The sequence below is a fragment of the Frieseomelitta varia genome, unplaced genomic scaffold, assembly GCF_011392965.1.
Source record: "Frieseomelitta varia isolate USP_RPSP 00005682 unplaced genomic scaffold, Fvar_1.2 scaffold_337, whole genome shotgun sequence".
In the NCBI taxonomy this organism is placed as follows: Eukaryota; Metazoa; Arthropoda; class Insecta; order Hymenoptera; family Apidae; genus Frieseomelitta; species Frieseomelitta varia.
Window position 1 is genome coordinate 53,413 of NW_025110076.1, and position 14,178 is coordinate 67,590.

Consider the following 14,178-nt stretch of genomic DNA (forward strand, 5'->3'; position numbering starts at 1 on the left):
AAACTAGAGAGAACGTCCCGGGACGCCTCCGACACCCGAGCTCAACGCACAACTTTCACACTCTAATTTACGTACCATTTTCCTGAAATCGACTGACAATAGCTAGCGACCATTGCGTAAAACGTGATTAAAACACGTTCATATTTACAGCTAATATTAATAACTGAGAAAAAATACATATAATTTCTACAGAAATTACACGTACAAGTTGACTTGGAATCATTATTATAATTGATAGTATAGTTATAATAATAACAATGTATAGTGTATTTACTAAGTATTAAGATAATAAATTCATACTTCTTGCATTTCAAATTATGGCATAAATATTTTTAATATTTCAATAATGAATGCAACAATAGAAATGATGGAATAATGAATGCAACAATAGAAACGACGCAATTCCACATCCTAACCACACACACACATGCGGAAAATACGTCGTGCACGATGCGCTAACACACTGTCAGTCGCTGAGAAATTTTTTAGAAAATTACAGACTATGGTCATCGTGCCCAATGTCTTTCACCCACCCAAGTAGCACCTGGGCACGTGAGTGAGATCCTGACAATGAACACGGAAGGGGTTAAACCTGAAAATCCTGAACTAAAAAAATAATTAGTTTATGTAATTTGTATCTAACGGACTGCATTATTTTATTTCAAACCGTAATGACTCTATTCTTTCAGAAATTATTGAAATTGCAAGAGAATAAAGACAATGAACTAGACTTGAATTTGTTAAAAAAGATATTATGAACACTCTAACAATTGACTCAAACAATCAAAATCAAACAATTGACTTCAAATTAAATATTAATAGAAATAATCTCAGGCAACTTCTGCATCAAAGCGCATTTTTGAAAATGGAAAAGTAATGTATAAACTTGTCGCTTTGATTCAAAAATCTACCTATCGCGAATCATCTTCTTGCACATAAAATTTTATACATCTTTTTACGGAAAAGAATCTAATTTCAAATTCTACTGAAGTTCATAATTATAAAACTTAATCAATTCAATCAAATAATACTATTATAAAAGAGAAAATTAAATTGGAAATTATTATAACAATTGTTAATTATTAATTACTATACAAAATATATTACCGATATCAATAAGTAATAACTGCATCTTTCATAGTAACGAAGTCGGAGGGTATCCGTCTTCTCTACTATGAAGATAATAGATACCATTTATTTATTCATATAGATATTCATATGGATATTTTACTTTTGCAAACATTTATATTGAAGATATTTTGATTTTATAAGTAATTATTAACTATATTTAAATTATACAAAAAAATATATACTTAAACTATTTATTAAAAGGGCTCACACCCTTACAAGTCACATGTTAGACCTCGCGAAATGCAAGAAGCCCTATCCTAATCTATATACATAAAAATCTTGAAAAAATAAAACGGATATAAAAAATACCCGCGGTCACTATGCTCATCAAAAATTCTACGTATACAACCAGTCACCCGTGCCGATTCAGACCTTTCATCCTACGACATGATTGAGTGACCGGAGGAACATAAATACATGCGACTCACAGGATGGATGTGAAGAATGTTATCATCGATGCTGCACTGGAGCAGAGTTGGAGGAAAGTTATTGTGAAGATCCTCTTCAAATAGACATCACTGAGAATCCCATGACAGAAGTGAAAAATTTCCTGAAAAATATTATTTATGATTTAGATTTGTGAAAACAGTGTTGTTTGTGAAAATTTAAATTTTTATAATGACAAAAATTGAAACTAATAGTTTAAGATGTTTTTATTTTATAATTATAATTTTACATTCGACTTCAACAGGGACTATAGAGAATTCAAGTACAACAAGCTAAAGTACTTACATTTTTAGCTTTCGAAGCATGATAAGATCCTTAGAAGATTAGGGGAAGTGGAGAGTGTAAGAAATCTGTAACAAAACGTTAAACATCAAAATTTATGTTTAAAAGCAAAGCAAAATCTTAAATTGACGATAATGAAAAAGATTCTTACATTTTCTGCTGTAGAGACATCGTTGGATTCCCCCCCTCCCCCAAAAAATTGTTGCTGATGTGAAGCGTCTGTAATAAAAAACATCAAACATTATACTTTGTTGTTAAATTTGAAAAATTGGATAAATTGAAGTACAATATATAAAACTACTTACGATCTTGATCTCCTGGAGAGGCCTTATCCTCTTGAGCACTGACTCCGAAAACAAATATTGTACATGAAAAAATATGAAAAAAAAAACTCACTGGCTCTAACTTCGCGAATTAAATTCAAATAAATTAATAAGAGTAATATTTCGCACAGAGTATTAAACTATTACAAGTATTAAAATATTACGCAACAAACACTGATTCTACTAACCGCATTGCACGCGATCACAAAAGTTTTCTGAAAATAAAGTTGATTAGTAGAGGAAGGGTGAGGAGTATGTTTATTTAGAAAACACTGCTATATTTCTAGAATGATTATGAAGAAATTTGAATATGTATTGCCTGTTAGCGTTTGAAAATAGTAAGCATATTGTAGCAAAGTACGAAAACTTTGAATTTAATAATCTAATACAAGAACATATATCCATTTGAAAATATATACCATTAAGTTACGATCTCCATGTTCGAAATAAAATATTAATTGATATCCATTTTCATCCTTGTATCCCATATAATTGCGAAATTACGTATTGTGACTTAAATTTTGAATATATATAAATTATATAGAAAATGTTACCCAAAATAAATACAATGTCCTAAGTAAAACCAACTTTCCGTAAAAGTGCATTGGATTGTTCATTAATATGTTCGTAGCGTTCTATGCTATCTTTGTAACCAAGGAATAACCTGCGAAAAAAGAAACGAAACATCAGAACAAATATATCAAATGAGGTAAGTATGTAAAAGTGAAACGATAATCAACTACAAATTCTATCAAAAAAGCGAACGAGACCGTAAGAGTGAAATCAATAATCAAAGAAAGATCAGCATGAAAAGCTTCAAAATCTTACTTTCATTATCTTGTGCTATATTACAAGATCATAATATTTGTACTGGTAAGAATTGAAATGAAAAATTCGTATAAAATTATAAATAACTTGTAACACAGTATATACTATTGAAATGTTTATATGCTATTATTTCTGTATTTGTTGAAAATTATACGTATAACTGTTAGATTAAATCTTACCTTGAGTCGAAGCTAAGAATGCACGTTTTATCTTAAAAATTCATAACACAAACACAAATTTAACAACTATTGAGTTATATTTTTACCTCAGAACTTCCGAATAACACTTCTTCCCTGATGACTTTTCCAGATTACACTTCCTTCTTTACAGACGAGATATGCTTCGTTCCGCCATTGTTCCCGCTTAAATCGTGAGAAATATCGATATATTCGAGAATCGTAGAAAGTATATTGCATACTTCAACGTTGGAGCGCTGCAATCGCACATTCCACACCAAATGTTAACTGGAAATAAAAAATAAAAAACTCTGGCCTAAATCAAATATACAAAATTCATAAGAAATTCTCAAAAAAAAAGAAAATATTTATACACTACATAAAAAATTGTCATTACGTTAAACTGAGGAATGGGAAATTTTATTTTATTTTATTTTATGCTTCGCAGTATAGTTATTATTTTAACTATTAAATACATATATTCTTACTAAATTATTCTTGAATTTAGTATTAGAATTGTTGAGAATAAGCAGTATGAAGTCAAAGATTCGAGAAATAAGTAGGAAATATTATATTAAAAACGTATATAAAGGCATGTAATAAATTACGTGTATATATAACAATGAATTAATCAGTTACAAGATTACAATATTTGTCATGGCGAAAATTGAAGTAAAATTATCGTATAAAATCATAAATAACTTGTAACACAGTATATTCTATTGAAATGTTTATATCCTATTATTTCTGTATTTGTTAAAAATTATACGTATAACTGTTAGGTTAAATCTTACCTTGAGTCGAAGCTAAGAATGCACGTTTTATCTTAAAAATTCATAACACAAACACAAATTTAACAACTATTGATTTATATTTTTACCTCAGAACTTCCGAATAACACTTCTTTCCTGATGACTTTTCCAAATTATACTTCCTTCTGTACAGACGAAGTGTAAACTTCGTTCCGCCATTGTTCCCGCTTAAATCGTGAGAAATATCGATATATTGGAGAATCATAGGAAATATATTGCNATATTTCACCGTTGGAGCGCTGCAGTCGCGCATTCCACACCAAATGTTAACTAGAAATAAAAAATAAAAAACTATCCTAAATTCTCAAAAAAATGAAAATATTTATACACTACATAAAAAATTGTCTACGTTAAACTGAGGAATGGGAAATTTTATTTTATTTTATTGTATTTCGCAGTACAATTATTATTTTAACTATTAAATACATACATTCCTAATAAATTACTCTTGAATTTAGTATTAGAATTGTTGAGAATTAAGCAGTATGAAGTCAAAGATTCGACAAATAAGTAGGAAATATTATATTAAAAACGTATATAAAGGCATGTAATAAATTACGTGTATATGTAACAATGAATTAATCAGTTACAAGATTGCAATATTTGTCATGGCGAAAATTGAAATAAAATTATCATATAAAATTATAAATAACTTGTAGCACAGTATGTTCTATTTAAATGTTCATGTGGTATTATTTCTGTATTTGTTGAAAATTATATGTATAATTGTTAGGTTAAATCTTACCTTGAGTCGCAGCTAAGAATGCACGTTTTATCTTAAAAATTCATAACACAAACACAAATTTAACAACTATTGATTTATGTTTTTACCTCAGAACTTCCGAATAACATTTCTTTCCTGATGACTTTTCCAAATTATACTTCCTTCTTTACAGACGAGGTGTAAACTTCGTTCCGCCATTGTTCCCGCTTAAATCGTGAGAAATATCGATATATTGGAGAATCATAGGAAGTATATTGCATATTTCACCGTTGGAGCGCTGCGATCGCGCGTTCCACACCAAATGTTAACTGGAAATAAAGATAAAAAACTCTGGCCTAAATCAAATATACAAAATTCATAGGAAATTCTCAAAGAAATGAAAATATTTATACGCTACATAAAAAATTGTCATTACGTTAAACTAAGGAATGGGAAGTTTTATTTTATTTTATTTTATGCTTCGCAGTATAGTTATTATTTTAACTATTAAATACATATATACTAAATTATTCTTGAATTTAGTATTAGAATTGTTGAGAATTAAGCAGTATGTCAAAGATTCGACAAATAAGTAGGAAATATTATATTAAAAACGTATANCAAATGTTAACTGGAAATAAAAAATAAAAAACTCTGGCCTAAATCAAATATACAAAATTCATAAGAAATTCTCAAAAAAAATGAAAATATTTATACACTACATAAAAAATTGTCATTACGTTAAACTGAGGAATGGGAAGTTTTATTTTATTTTATTTTATGCTTCGCAGTACAGTTATTATTTTAACTATTAAATACATATATTCTTACTAAATTATTCTTGAATTTAGTATTAGAATTGTTGAGAATTAAGCAGTATGTCAAAGATTCGACAAATAAGTAGGAAATATTATATTAAAAACGTATAAAAAGGCATGTAATAAATTACGTGTATATGTAACAATGAATTAATCAGTTACAAGATTGCAATATTTGTCATGGCGAAAATTGAAATAAAATTATCGTATAAAATTATAAATAACTTGTAGCACAGTATGTTCTATTTAAATGTTCATGTGCTATTATTTCTGTATTTATTGAAAATTATACGTATAACTGTTAGGTTAAATCTTACCTTGAGTCGAAGCTAAGAATACACGTTTTATCTTAAAAATTCATAACACAAACACAAATTTAACAACTATTGATTTATATTTTTACCTCAGAACTTCCGAATAACACTTCTTTCCTGATGACTTTTCCAAATTATACTTCCTTCTGTACAGACGAGGTGTAAACTTCGTTCCGCCATTGTTCCCGCTTAAATCGTGAGAAATATCGATATATTGGAGAATCATAGGAAATATATTGCATATTTCACCGTTGGAGCGCTGCAGTCGCGCATTCCACACCAAATGTTAACTAGAAATAAAAAATAAAAAACTCTATCCTAAATTCTCAAAAAAATGAAAATATTTATACACTACATAAAAAATTGTCATTACGTCAAACTGAGGAATGGGAAATTTTATTTTATTTTATTTTATGCTTCGCAGTACAATTATTATTTTAACTATTAAATACATACATTCTTAATAAATTATTCTTGAATTTAGTATTAGAATTGTTGAGAATTAAGCAGTATGAAGTCAAAGATTCGACAAATAAGTAGGAAATATTATATTAAAAACGTATATAAAGGCATGTAATAAATTACGTGTATATGTAACAATGAATTAATCAGTTACAAGATTGCAATATTTGTCATGGCGAAAATTGAAATAAAATTATCATATAAAATTATAAATAACTTGTAACACAGTATTCTATTGAAATGTTTATATGCTATTATTTCTGTATGTGTTGAAAATTATATGTATAACTGTTAGGTTAAATCTTACCTTGAGTCGAAGCTAAGAATGCACGTTTTATTTTAAAAATTCATAACAAACACAAATTTAACAACTATTAATTTATATTTTTACCTCAGCACTTCCGAATAACACTTCTTTCCTAATGACTTTTCCAAATTATACTTCCTTCTTTACAGACGGGGTGTAAACTTCATTCCGCCATTGTTCCCGCTTAAATCGTGAGAAATATCGATATATTCGAGAATCGTAGGTAAGTATATTGCATATTTCACCGTTGAGCGCTGCAATCGCACGTTCCACCCGAAATGTTAACTGGAAATAAAGATAAAAAACTCTGGCCTAAATCAAATATACAAAATTCATAAGAAATTCTTTAAAATATTCACGCACTTGATGAAAAATACAATAATTTAAACTGTTATAATTTGTGAAAAAAATGTATAACAGTAAAGTTGATTTTATTTTAAGGAGTGAATACAATTTTTTTTTAAGAAAGAACGTAAATATCTGAGGCAATAGAAAAAATTATTTAGATTTTAATTCTATATTACTAATAGCGCTTCGATAAAAACCTACCTAAATCGATATGGTAGGATGTGACACGAAAACGATAAGGAATATCAAGTAAATATAGAACATGGGACGTTGGACATAACAAAACATTGGATTTCTGGTCTATCCTAGTTGGTCAATAGTTTTATAAATATGCTAAAATATGTCTGATGATAAAATAGGTAAACATTATTTGTTAATTTATTAGAAAATGGAAATAAAATGTTAATAGACAATGGGATATATTCCTTCTTTTTTATAGTTGCTACTGACATTCTGCTGGAATTTTTAGAAGTAGCATTCAACCAGATCCTGTTCTTCAGAAATTTATATCCAAAGGAAATATTTGTGAAGAAGAAAATATACAGCATATGCATTTATGTGTCTGAACATCCTGAACTCAATGAGTACATAAAAAATGTATTAAGTGCAATTAGAGAATTGGTAAAAGAAGATGAAAATAGTGTCAAAACGGTGAATCTCGTATTTTATAACAAAGAGAAAGAGCCAATTGAAAAATTTGTCTTTGATCTTGCTAAACTGCAAGCAAACAGTACAGAGTATGTATGTTTATGAAAAATTTTATATTATTTGTCTAATCTTCAATTTATTTTAGGAAAGATCCATACTATTTAAAAACAGAAGAATCATTGAGAACAATTTGTCTGAAACTATCCATGTGTGAAACCTATCTAAAACCATTGCCAGAAGATTCATCATTCTCCATTGAAATTGAGACATATGAAACTGCACATGTAAGTTTAAATGAAAATCCCCATTGTGAAGATTTTCCATGGATCATCAATGAAGATGCTCCTGAAATGATTAACAAGAATTTACTTCCATTGAAAACTATAAAAACAGACTGTCTAAACATGCAAATGTATGTTATTGAAGATGAAAATAAGAAATGCATTAATTAATTATAATCATATGTAATGATTAGTAAATAACTATCTATCTCCATCTGCTTAATGTTATGCTAAATAAGATTACAAAAATCTATAAAGAAACCAGCATCAACTATCAAAAACTATTACTATAGATAAAAACAACTATTCATTAAAAGTTATAAATTTTGATTGAAACTAAGTAATAGTGAATAAAACTATAAACCATACTCTTAATTATTTTAATTCCATACACTACATAACATCAAGACACATTTCTATAGATCATGAAAATAGAATGAATATAAGTACATATAATTTGTTTATAAATTCTATCTTTTCAAACTGAAATAATAAAAAAACATTATCGAATCAATGTAAAATAAAATTACAATATTCCCTTGTGATTGGAAATTTTTATATGTAACATTTTATAATCATAAGGAAAGTGTTGAATTTCACAGTTTATAATCTCTTTAGAATCTAAAAATTTTAACATTAAATAGTCATTCTTTATTTCATCTCTGCAAAGGGAACAAGAGAAAGGAACAATCTTGATCTAAATTTCTAATACAGTTTGCAAGGAATGAAATATTAGAGATAGGATTTTGATGTACTTAAAAAAATTAGAAAATTTTTGTTCGTGCATTTTGTAAATCAAATAAAATTTTTGAGGAAAGCTACCTGGTTAAAACCCGCGACGCTTTATTTCAAAAGTTTACAAATTGATCTCGTAAATTAATCTTTTTTGAAATTAGAATAGTATCTTATTTTGGATGTGGTTGTGCCATCTATCAATAATTGCAAAAAAAAATCTTTTGGAATGAACAAAAATCAAACAATTATTTTTAAAATTTTCGTAAAGAAAGTTATTAAAGAAGGATAATTCTTTTTAATAGTCAAAATGGTCACTAAATAATTTTTTGAAAAATTAAATGATTAAAAGATATTAATTTTTTATTTTATTTCTGATTACAAAAGACCATAATATTAATTTTTAAATAATAAGTAAAGTTTCTAATAATCATTGTAAATTATTGATATTTCCTGATATCAGTTCAAGAAATATGTATATATAATATGTATATATAAGTATTTATGTACACGTATAGATATACTATTCCTATATAAGAGTTTACAACAGGTTTTAGTCCCGTCCTTTTTCAAGCCACATGCGCAAACCACTACTTTTCTTTTTCCCCTCCACGACGAGAATAAAAGTACCGTACTGTAGTCGAGTGAAAGCTATCTCCCAGGACAATAACTCGACATTCGCGTAGCGGTTCTCGATAATGAAGGCGTGCGATTTCTTGTTTCTATTTACAATACTACTCTTCAATAGCAATAGTATTCTAGGTGAGTACATATTAAATTAAAATCATTTCCCTATCACTAGCGCGCAACTTGAATTTCAAACAGTATTCATATACAAATTTACTTGATCTACAATATACGTATCATAGTATATGATAACACTTTCTCAATAAGAAATATTACTATAAAAATATTGACATGTTAAAGTAATTACTGTTTTATCAAAAACTATACACAGAGAATCTTTTATGTGAACCAGCTGCAGAATACATTATTATTACTTGATAATACTTACATTATACAATGAGAAGAAAGGAAAGTCTAGAAGAATATATTTGACATTTTCTTTGGTAGCTTATGCAATGGAAATCTAATGTCTCTTTCAATGCCAATCGTCTATTAGATTTGTTAGCTTCATTCCTCAAAGACGTATAAATAAGCAAAAATAATTGTAATTTGTAATAATCGCAACCTGTAATTAATAAATTAATAGTGAGTTATCTCAAAGATTTGCTATTTCACTTATTTATGTTAAATAAATAACAATCCTACATCGGATAAACGTGATTTAGATCTACGTATTTTATTATTTTAAAGATAAATAATCTATGATCAAAATTAAGCTTCCCCTCCCTCAAAAATAACTGTAATAACTGTGCACTAAAGTTATATCTTATTTCACTAAGCTCTATTAAGGTCTAAGCATAACAAGGTAGTAACTTGTTATGTTGCTTCCTGGGCCGTTTACAGACCTAATAATGGACAATTCCAAGTACCCAATATTCCTGCAGAGCTTTGCACGCACCTCGTATATGCGTTCGCAGGATTGAATAGTACATCGTGGACCATTAGGAGCCTCGATCCTTATCTAGACATTGAGAATGGTAAATGCATAATTTTACTCGATTAAAAGATTATCCGTATGAATGATACTGTCGCTTCATAGCCGCAATAACATTTTAGGTAATTACAAAAATATGACTCAACTTCATGAACGACATCCGAATCTAAAAGTTCTACTTGCAATCGGAGGATGGAACGAAGGTAGTAAAAATTATTCCGATCTCGTTTCATCCCCTAAACAAAGAAGTACATTTATCAACAGCGTAGTAAACTTCCTTGGGTATAGAATATAAAATATTAAGATCATTTAATATCTACACTTTGCTAACAAATTGCTAATAATTTTTAATTTGCAGAAAATATAATTTCAATGGGTTCGATTTAGATTGGGAATATCCTGGATCAGGAGGTATTTTGGAGGACAGAGAAAATTTTATTGCTCTCGTAAAGGTGAACAACATAACGTACAGTAATTTATAATCTTATCTAAACCAGAAATCAATTATATGCATCGTAACAGGAATTAAAAGAAGCGTTCAAGAAGTCGAAATACCTGCTAACGGCAGCTTTAAGTGCTAATCAAGGAACTATCGATACCGCATACGATATTCCCGAAATTTCCAAATATCTCGACTTTATTCATGTAATGGGTTATGATTATCATGGAGTATGGGATAAAAAAGTGCTTCCAAATGCGCCATTAAAAAGCGAAAACGGTCACAGCGTGGTAATATGTTAAAATAAACAATGAGTGATAAGTAGAATTTTATGCAGAAATAGAAGCTAAACAAAAATTTATTTCATTCACTAAAAATATATTATAATAAATATTTTACTTTCGATATTTTATATATTTCCTACATATTATGTATATTTTTGCACATGCAACTTTCTCGTAAATGGATAAAAGTCTGCACTCTAGTATAAGTATCACAAATAGAACACAGGATGAAATAACATTTTCGTTTAGGTGGATACACTCAATTATTTGTTACGTAAAGGTGCACCAGCGAATAAAACAGTGTTAGGCTTGCCTATGTATGGAAGAACATTTATATTAACGAGCAAATTAAATTCATCTCAAGAAAGTCCAATTAATCGACCAGCCACTTCAGATGGGTTCAAGGGTCCTTATACTGGCGAAAAAGGTTTTATGGGATACAATGAGGTACGTCTTACTTCTGTTAAATCGGATACGTTAAATCCGCTAATAGAAAAGTACTTATCTCTTTCTATTTTTAATAAAATCATAATATATATGATTTTAGATTTGTGAAGAATTAGTAAGTCGTACAAACAATTGGATAACTGGTTGGGATGACAACAGCGATACTCCCTACGCAGTTGATAATGATCACGTTATAGTATATGATAATCCAAAAAGTTTAAAAGCGAAGGTTAATTAATATCTATCACAAATGACAATGATATCATACACCTTAGTTTTATGATGTCCTTTTTCAGGTTGAACATGCAATGAGCTTGAATTTAGCTGGTGTAATGACATGGAGTATCGATACCGACGATTTTAATGGAAAGTGCGCATCTTTGAAAGACTCTCTAGACAGAACTGAAATTACATATCCTTTACTAAGATCAATCAACATGGTTTTATCTCAAAGTGGTAATAACAACGATAATGGAAACAACAATGTTGACAACAACAACAACGGTAACACTGACGATGACAACAAAGGCAATAACGCATCTTCCGTCGGGAGGGTCTCTTATAGTTTTATTTTAATAACATTAGCGTCTTTCATATATTACATTTGAAGTAAATTCATAATGGCTGAAGAAATTGTACCAAAAAAATTTTGTAAAAATTCGATATATCCCAAAAACTGATTTTTACTCAATCGAAAATATTCCTTTCAAATGTCTATCCATTTTTACGTTTATGCTAACCGATTGTAATAAGTATAATATGCAAAATATCACACTGTTTATACTAATCGCATGTTATTACAATTAATTGTGTATATAGAAATAAAAAAATTTTCTATTTGAATAAATAAAAATATACGAAAAATAAATTTAAACTTTCCCTGAAAGTATTTTTTGTTCGAAAATTAATTCAACAAAATACCTTGATATAATTTTAGAAAAAAATAAAATCGCCATTTCCATCAGCATATCACAGAACATTGTGTATTGATTCATTCGTGTCATTTATTGGAAAATTTATTTTAAACCAATTCTCTTCTGCACAAGTGATAATTTCGAATTTCCAACCAACATGTGAGGAGCAGTCCTCCGAGAATGAAGTTTTACGTAATTATTTCACAAATATGAAATAAAGTATCTAGAAAATACAGCATAACAACAACGTTACGTTATTGTTGCATATTATAATAACATATAGCATAATAATGCAATAATTACCAATAATATTGTGGTAATTTGATACACGTTCAACAGTTTTGCACTTTCAGAAATACGATAAAACCTTTGAACTTCGAGAATCGAAATTTCAAGATCTTCGATTGCGTTCGAGATTAATCGAGGCAACAGATTTCTGGAGAAATTAAATATCTCTAGATGGGGAATCTAGAGATCAATAGGGACTAATTTTTACAAAACAAGCTTGCCGACTGTCCGAACGCAGACTTCAACCGAATGACATTTCAAACTGTTTCAAACTTATAAGAAACATGGCGCTTCTTAATAAAGCTGATTGGCATACTCCAGCTCCTTTCTGGCAAAATGGTCCGGCACCAGGTGCTTTTTATCATTTCCCTGGAGGTTCTACACACGTTGACGCTGGGGGATTTCAAAGATCACAGTAAATACTTTGTTATATATTCGTTTTGCCTTAAAATGTTTCTTTTGAAAATTGCATGTCATCTCTACTTTTATAAAAATTAAAAACTATATGCAAGTAATTAAAGTATTTACGCACTCAATAATCCAGTAAAATTAAGGTTTGATGAGAAACGTATGAATGTTGAATCATATTGTACTTAATTGTTTAATATAGATGTTTTGATCTCACCAATCTCCTTGAGTTCATTTTCGTGCAAGCTAAATTCTGTTTTATTACTTTACAGAGCCCCTATAACAACCGGTACATCAGTGGTTGGAATTCAATTTAAAGATGGTGTTCTTATAGCAGCAGATATTCTTGGATCCTATGGATCACTGGCTAGATTCAGAAATCTTGAACGTGTGATGAAAGTCAATGACAATATTATACTGGGCGCAGGTGGAGATTACGCTGATTACCAATGTCTGAAAAGTAACATTGAAAGAAAAATGTATGTTATGTGTATATATATATATATATTTTATTATTATTTTACAATTTTAATTTTATTATTCTTTTATTTATGATTTTATTTTTTTATTCTATATAGACTAGAAGAAGAATGTTTAGATGATGGTTTATCTTTAAAACCAAAAGCTCTTCATTGTTGGTTAACTCGAGTAATGTACAATAGAAGATCACATTTTGATCCATTTTGGAATAACTTCATTATTGGTGGTTTAGAGGGCGATAAAGTGTAAGTACTTTATTTTTCTTATTTTGATATATATGCATAATATTTTTAATTTTCTATATAGATTTTTGGGTACTGTGGATAAACTTGGTACAGCTTATAGTGATCCAGTGATAGCAACAGGATATGGTGCATATATGGCAACACCTATCTTAAGAAAAGCTTATGAGGAAAATAAAGAAATGACTAAAGATCAAGCAATTGAGCTTCTATACAAAGTGATGCAAGTTCTTTTTTATAGAGATGCACGATCTTTCCCAAAAGTAAGAATCCTATATCTGAATTCTGCATATCTTCTTATATATTTGATATTATAAGAAATATACTATAAGAAAAATTCAACTTTCTCAATTTTTAGTATCAACTTGGAATAATCACAAGAGAAGGAGGTGTTGAAATACAAGGACCATTAACTTTAGATAGTTACTGGGGACCTGCTATTATATAAAAATAAATATAAATAAATTTTTCCTAATAAAAAATATTTACCTATAATATGATCC

At 28.7% G+C, this 14,178-nt stretch overlaps 3 protein-coding genes and 3 long non-coding RNA genes across 7 annotated transcripts; 3 read left to right on the forward strand and 3 right to left on the reverse strand.

Annotated features, from left to right (window-relative positions):
- Positions 1–1,480: 1,480 nt before the first annotated feature.
- Positions 1,481–2,204, reverse strand: LOC122530302. The gene is made up of 4 exons (XR_006306959.1): positions 2,166–2,204; positions 2,012–2,079; positions 1,864–1,928; positions 1,481–1,681 (listed from the first exon to the last, which is right to left on the reverse strand). It is a non-coding gene; the product is annotated as an uncharacterized LOC122530302 (long non-coding RNA).
- Positions 2,205–2,577: 373 nt separating this feature from the next.
- Positions 2,578–9,832, reverse strand: LOC122530301. Of its 2 annotated transcripts, none has more exons than XR_006306958.1 (5): positions 9,628–9,832; positions 6,688–6,888; positions 5,924–6,124; positions 3,277–3,475; positions 2,578–2,847 (listed from the first exon to the last, which is right to left on the reverse strand). It is a non-coding gene; the product is annotated as an uncharacterized LOC122530301 (long non-coding RNA). The 2 variants fall into 2 exon arrangements; XR_006306957.1 differs by lacking the exons at positions 2,578–2,847; positions 3,277–3,475 and adding exons at positions 4,215–4,269; positions 4,831–5,031.
- On the forward strand, positions 7,046–8,054 carry LOC122530294 (mitotic spindle assembly checkpoint protein MAD2B). The gene is made up of 3 exons (XM_043657122.1): positions 7,046–7,310; positions 7,391–7,688; positions 7,745–8,054. Exons 1-3 carry the CDS (start codon positions 7,292–7,294, stop codon positions 8,049–8,051), a joined length of 624 nt encoding a protein of 207 aa, XP_043513057.1. The 5' UTR covers positions 7,046–7,291; the 3' UTR covers positions 8,052–8,054.
- LOC122530284 (probable chitinase 2) lies at positions 9,171–12,196 on the forward strand. The gene is made up of 8 exons (XM_043657107.1): positions 9,171–9,374; positions 10,019–10,216; positions 10,296–10,455; positions 10,532–10,625; positions 10,696–10,902; positions 11,146–11,343; positions 11,444–11,572; positions 11,640–12,196. Exons 1-8 carry the CDS (start codon positions 9,311–9,313, stop codon positions 11,949–11,951), a joined length of 1,362 nt encoding a protein of 453 aa, XP_043513042.1. The 5' UTR covers positions 9,171–9,310; the 3' UTR covers positions 11,952–12,196.
- Positions 12,197–12,343: 147 nt separating this feature from the next.
- On the reverse strand, positions 12,344–12,659 carry LOC122530298. Its single transcript, XR_006306952.1, has 2 exons — positions 12,561–12,659; positions 12,344–12,480 (listed from the first exon to the last, which is right to left on the reverse strand). It is a non-coding gene; the product is annotated as an uncharacterized LOC122530298 (long non-coding RNA).
- Positions 12,660–12,764: 105 nt separating this feature from the next.
- LOC122530291 (proteasome subunit beta type-4) lies at positions 12,765–14,170 on the forward strand. The gene is made up of 5 exons (XM_043657118.1): positions 12,765–12,960; positions 13,226–13,432; positions 13,532–13,678; positions 13,740–13,938; positions 14,034–14,170. The coding sequence occupies exons 1-5, from the start codon at positions 12,830–12,832 to the stop codon at positions 14,121–14,123; spliced, it is 774 nt and encodes a 257-aa protein (XP_043513053.1). The 5' UTR covers positions 12,765–12,829; the 3' UTR covers positions 14,124–14,170.
- The last annotated feature ends 8 nt before the right edge of the window (positions 14,171–14,178 follow it).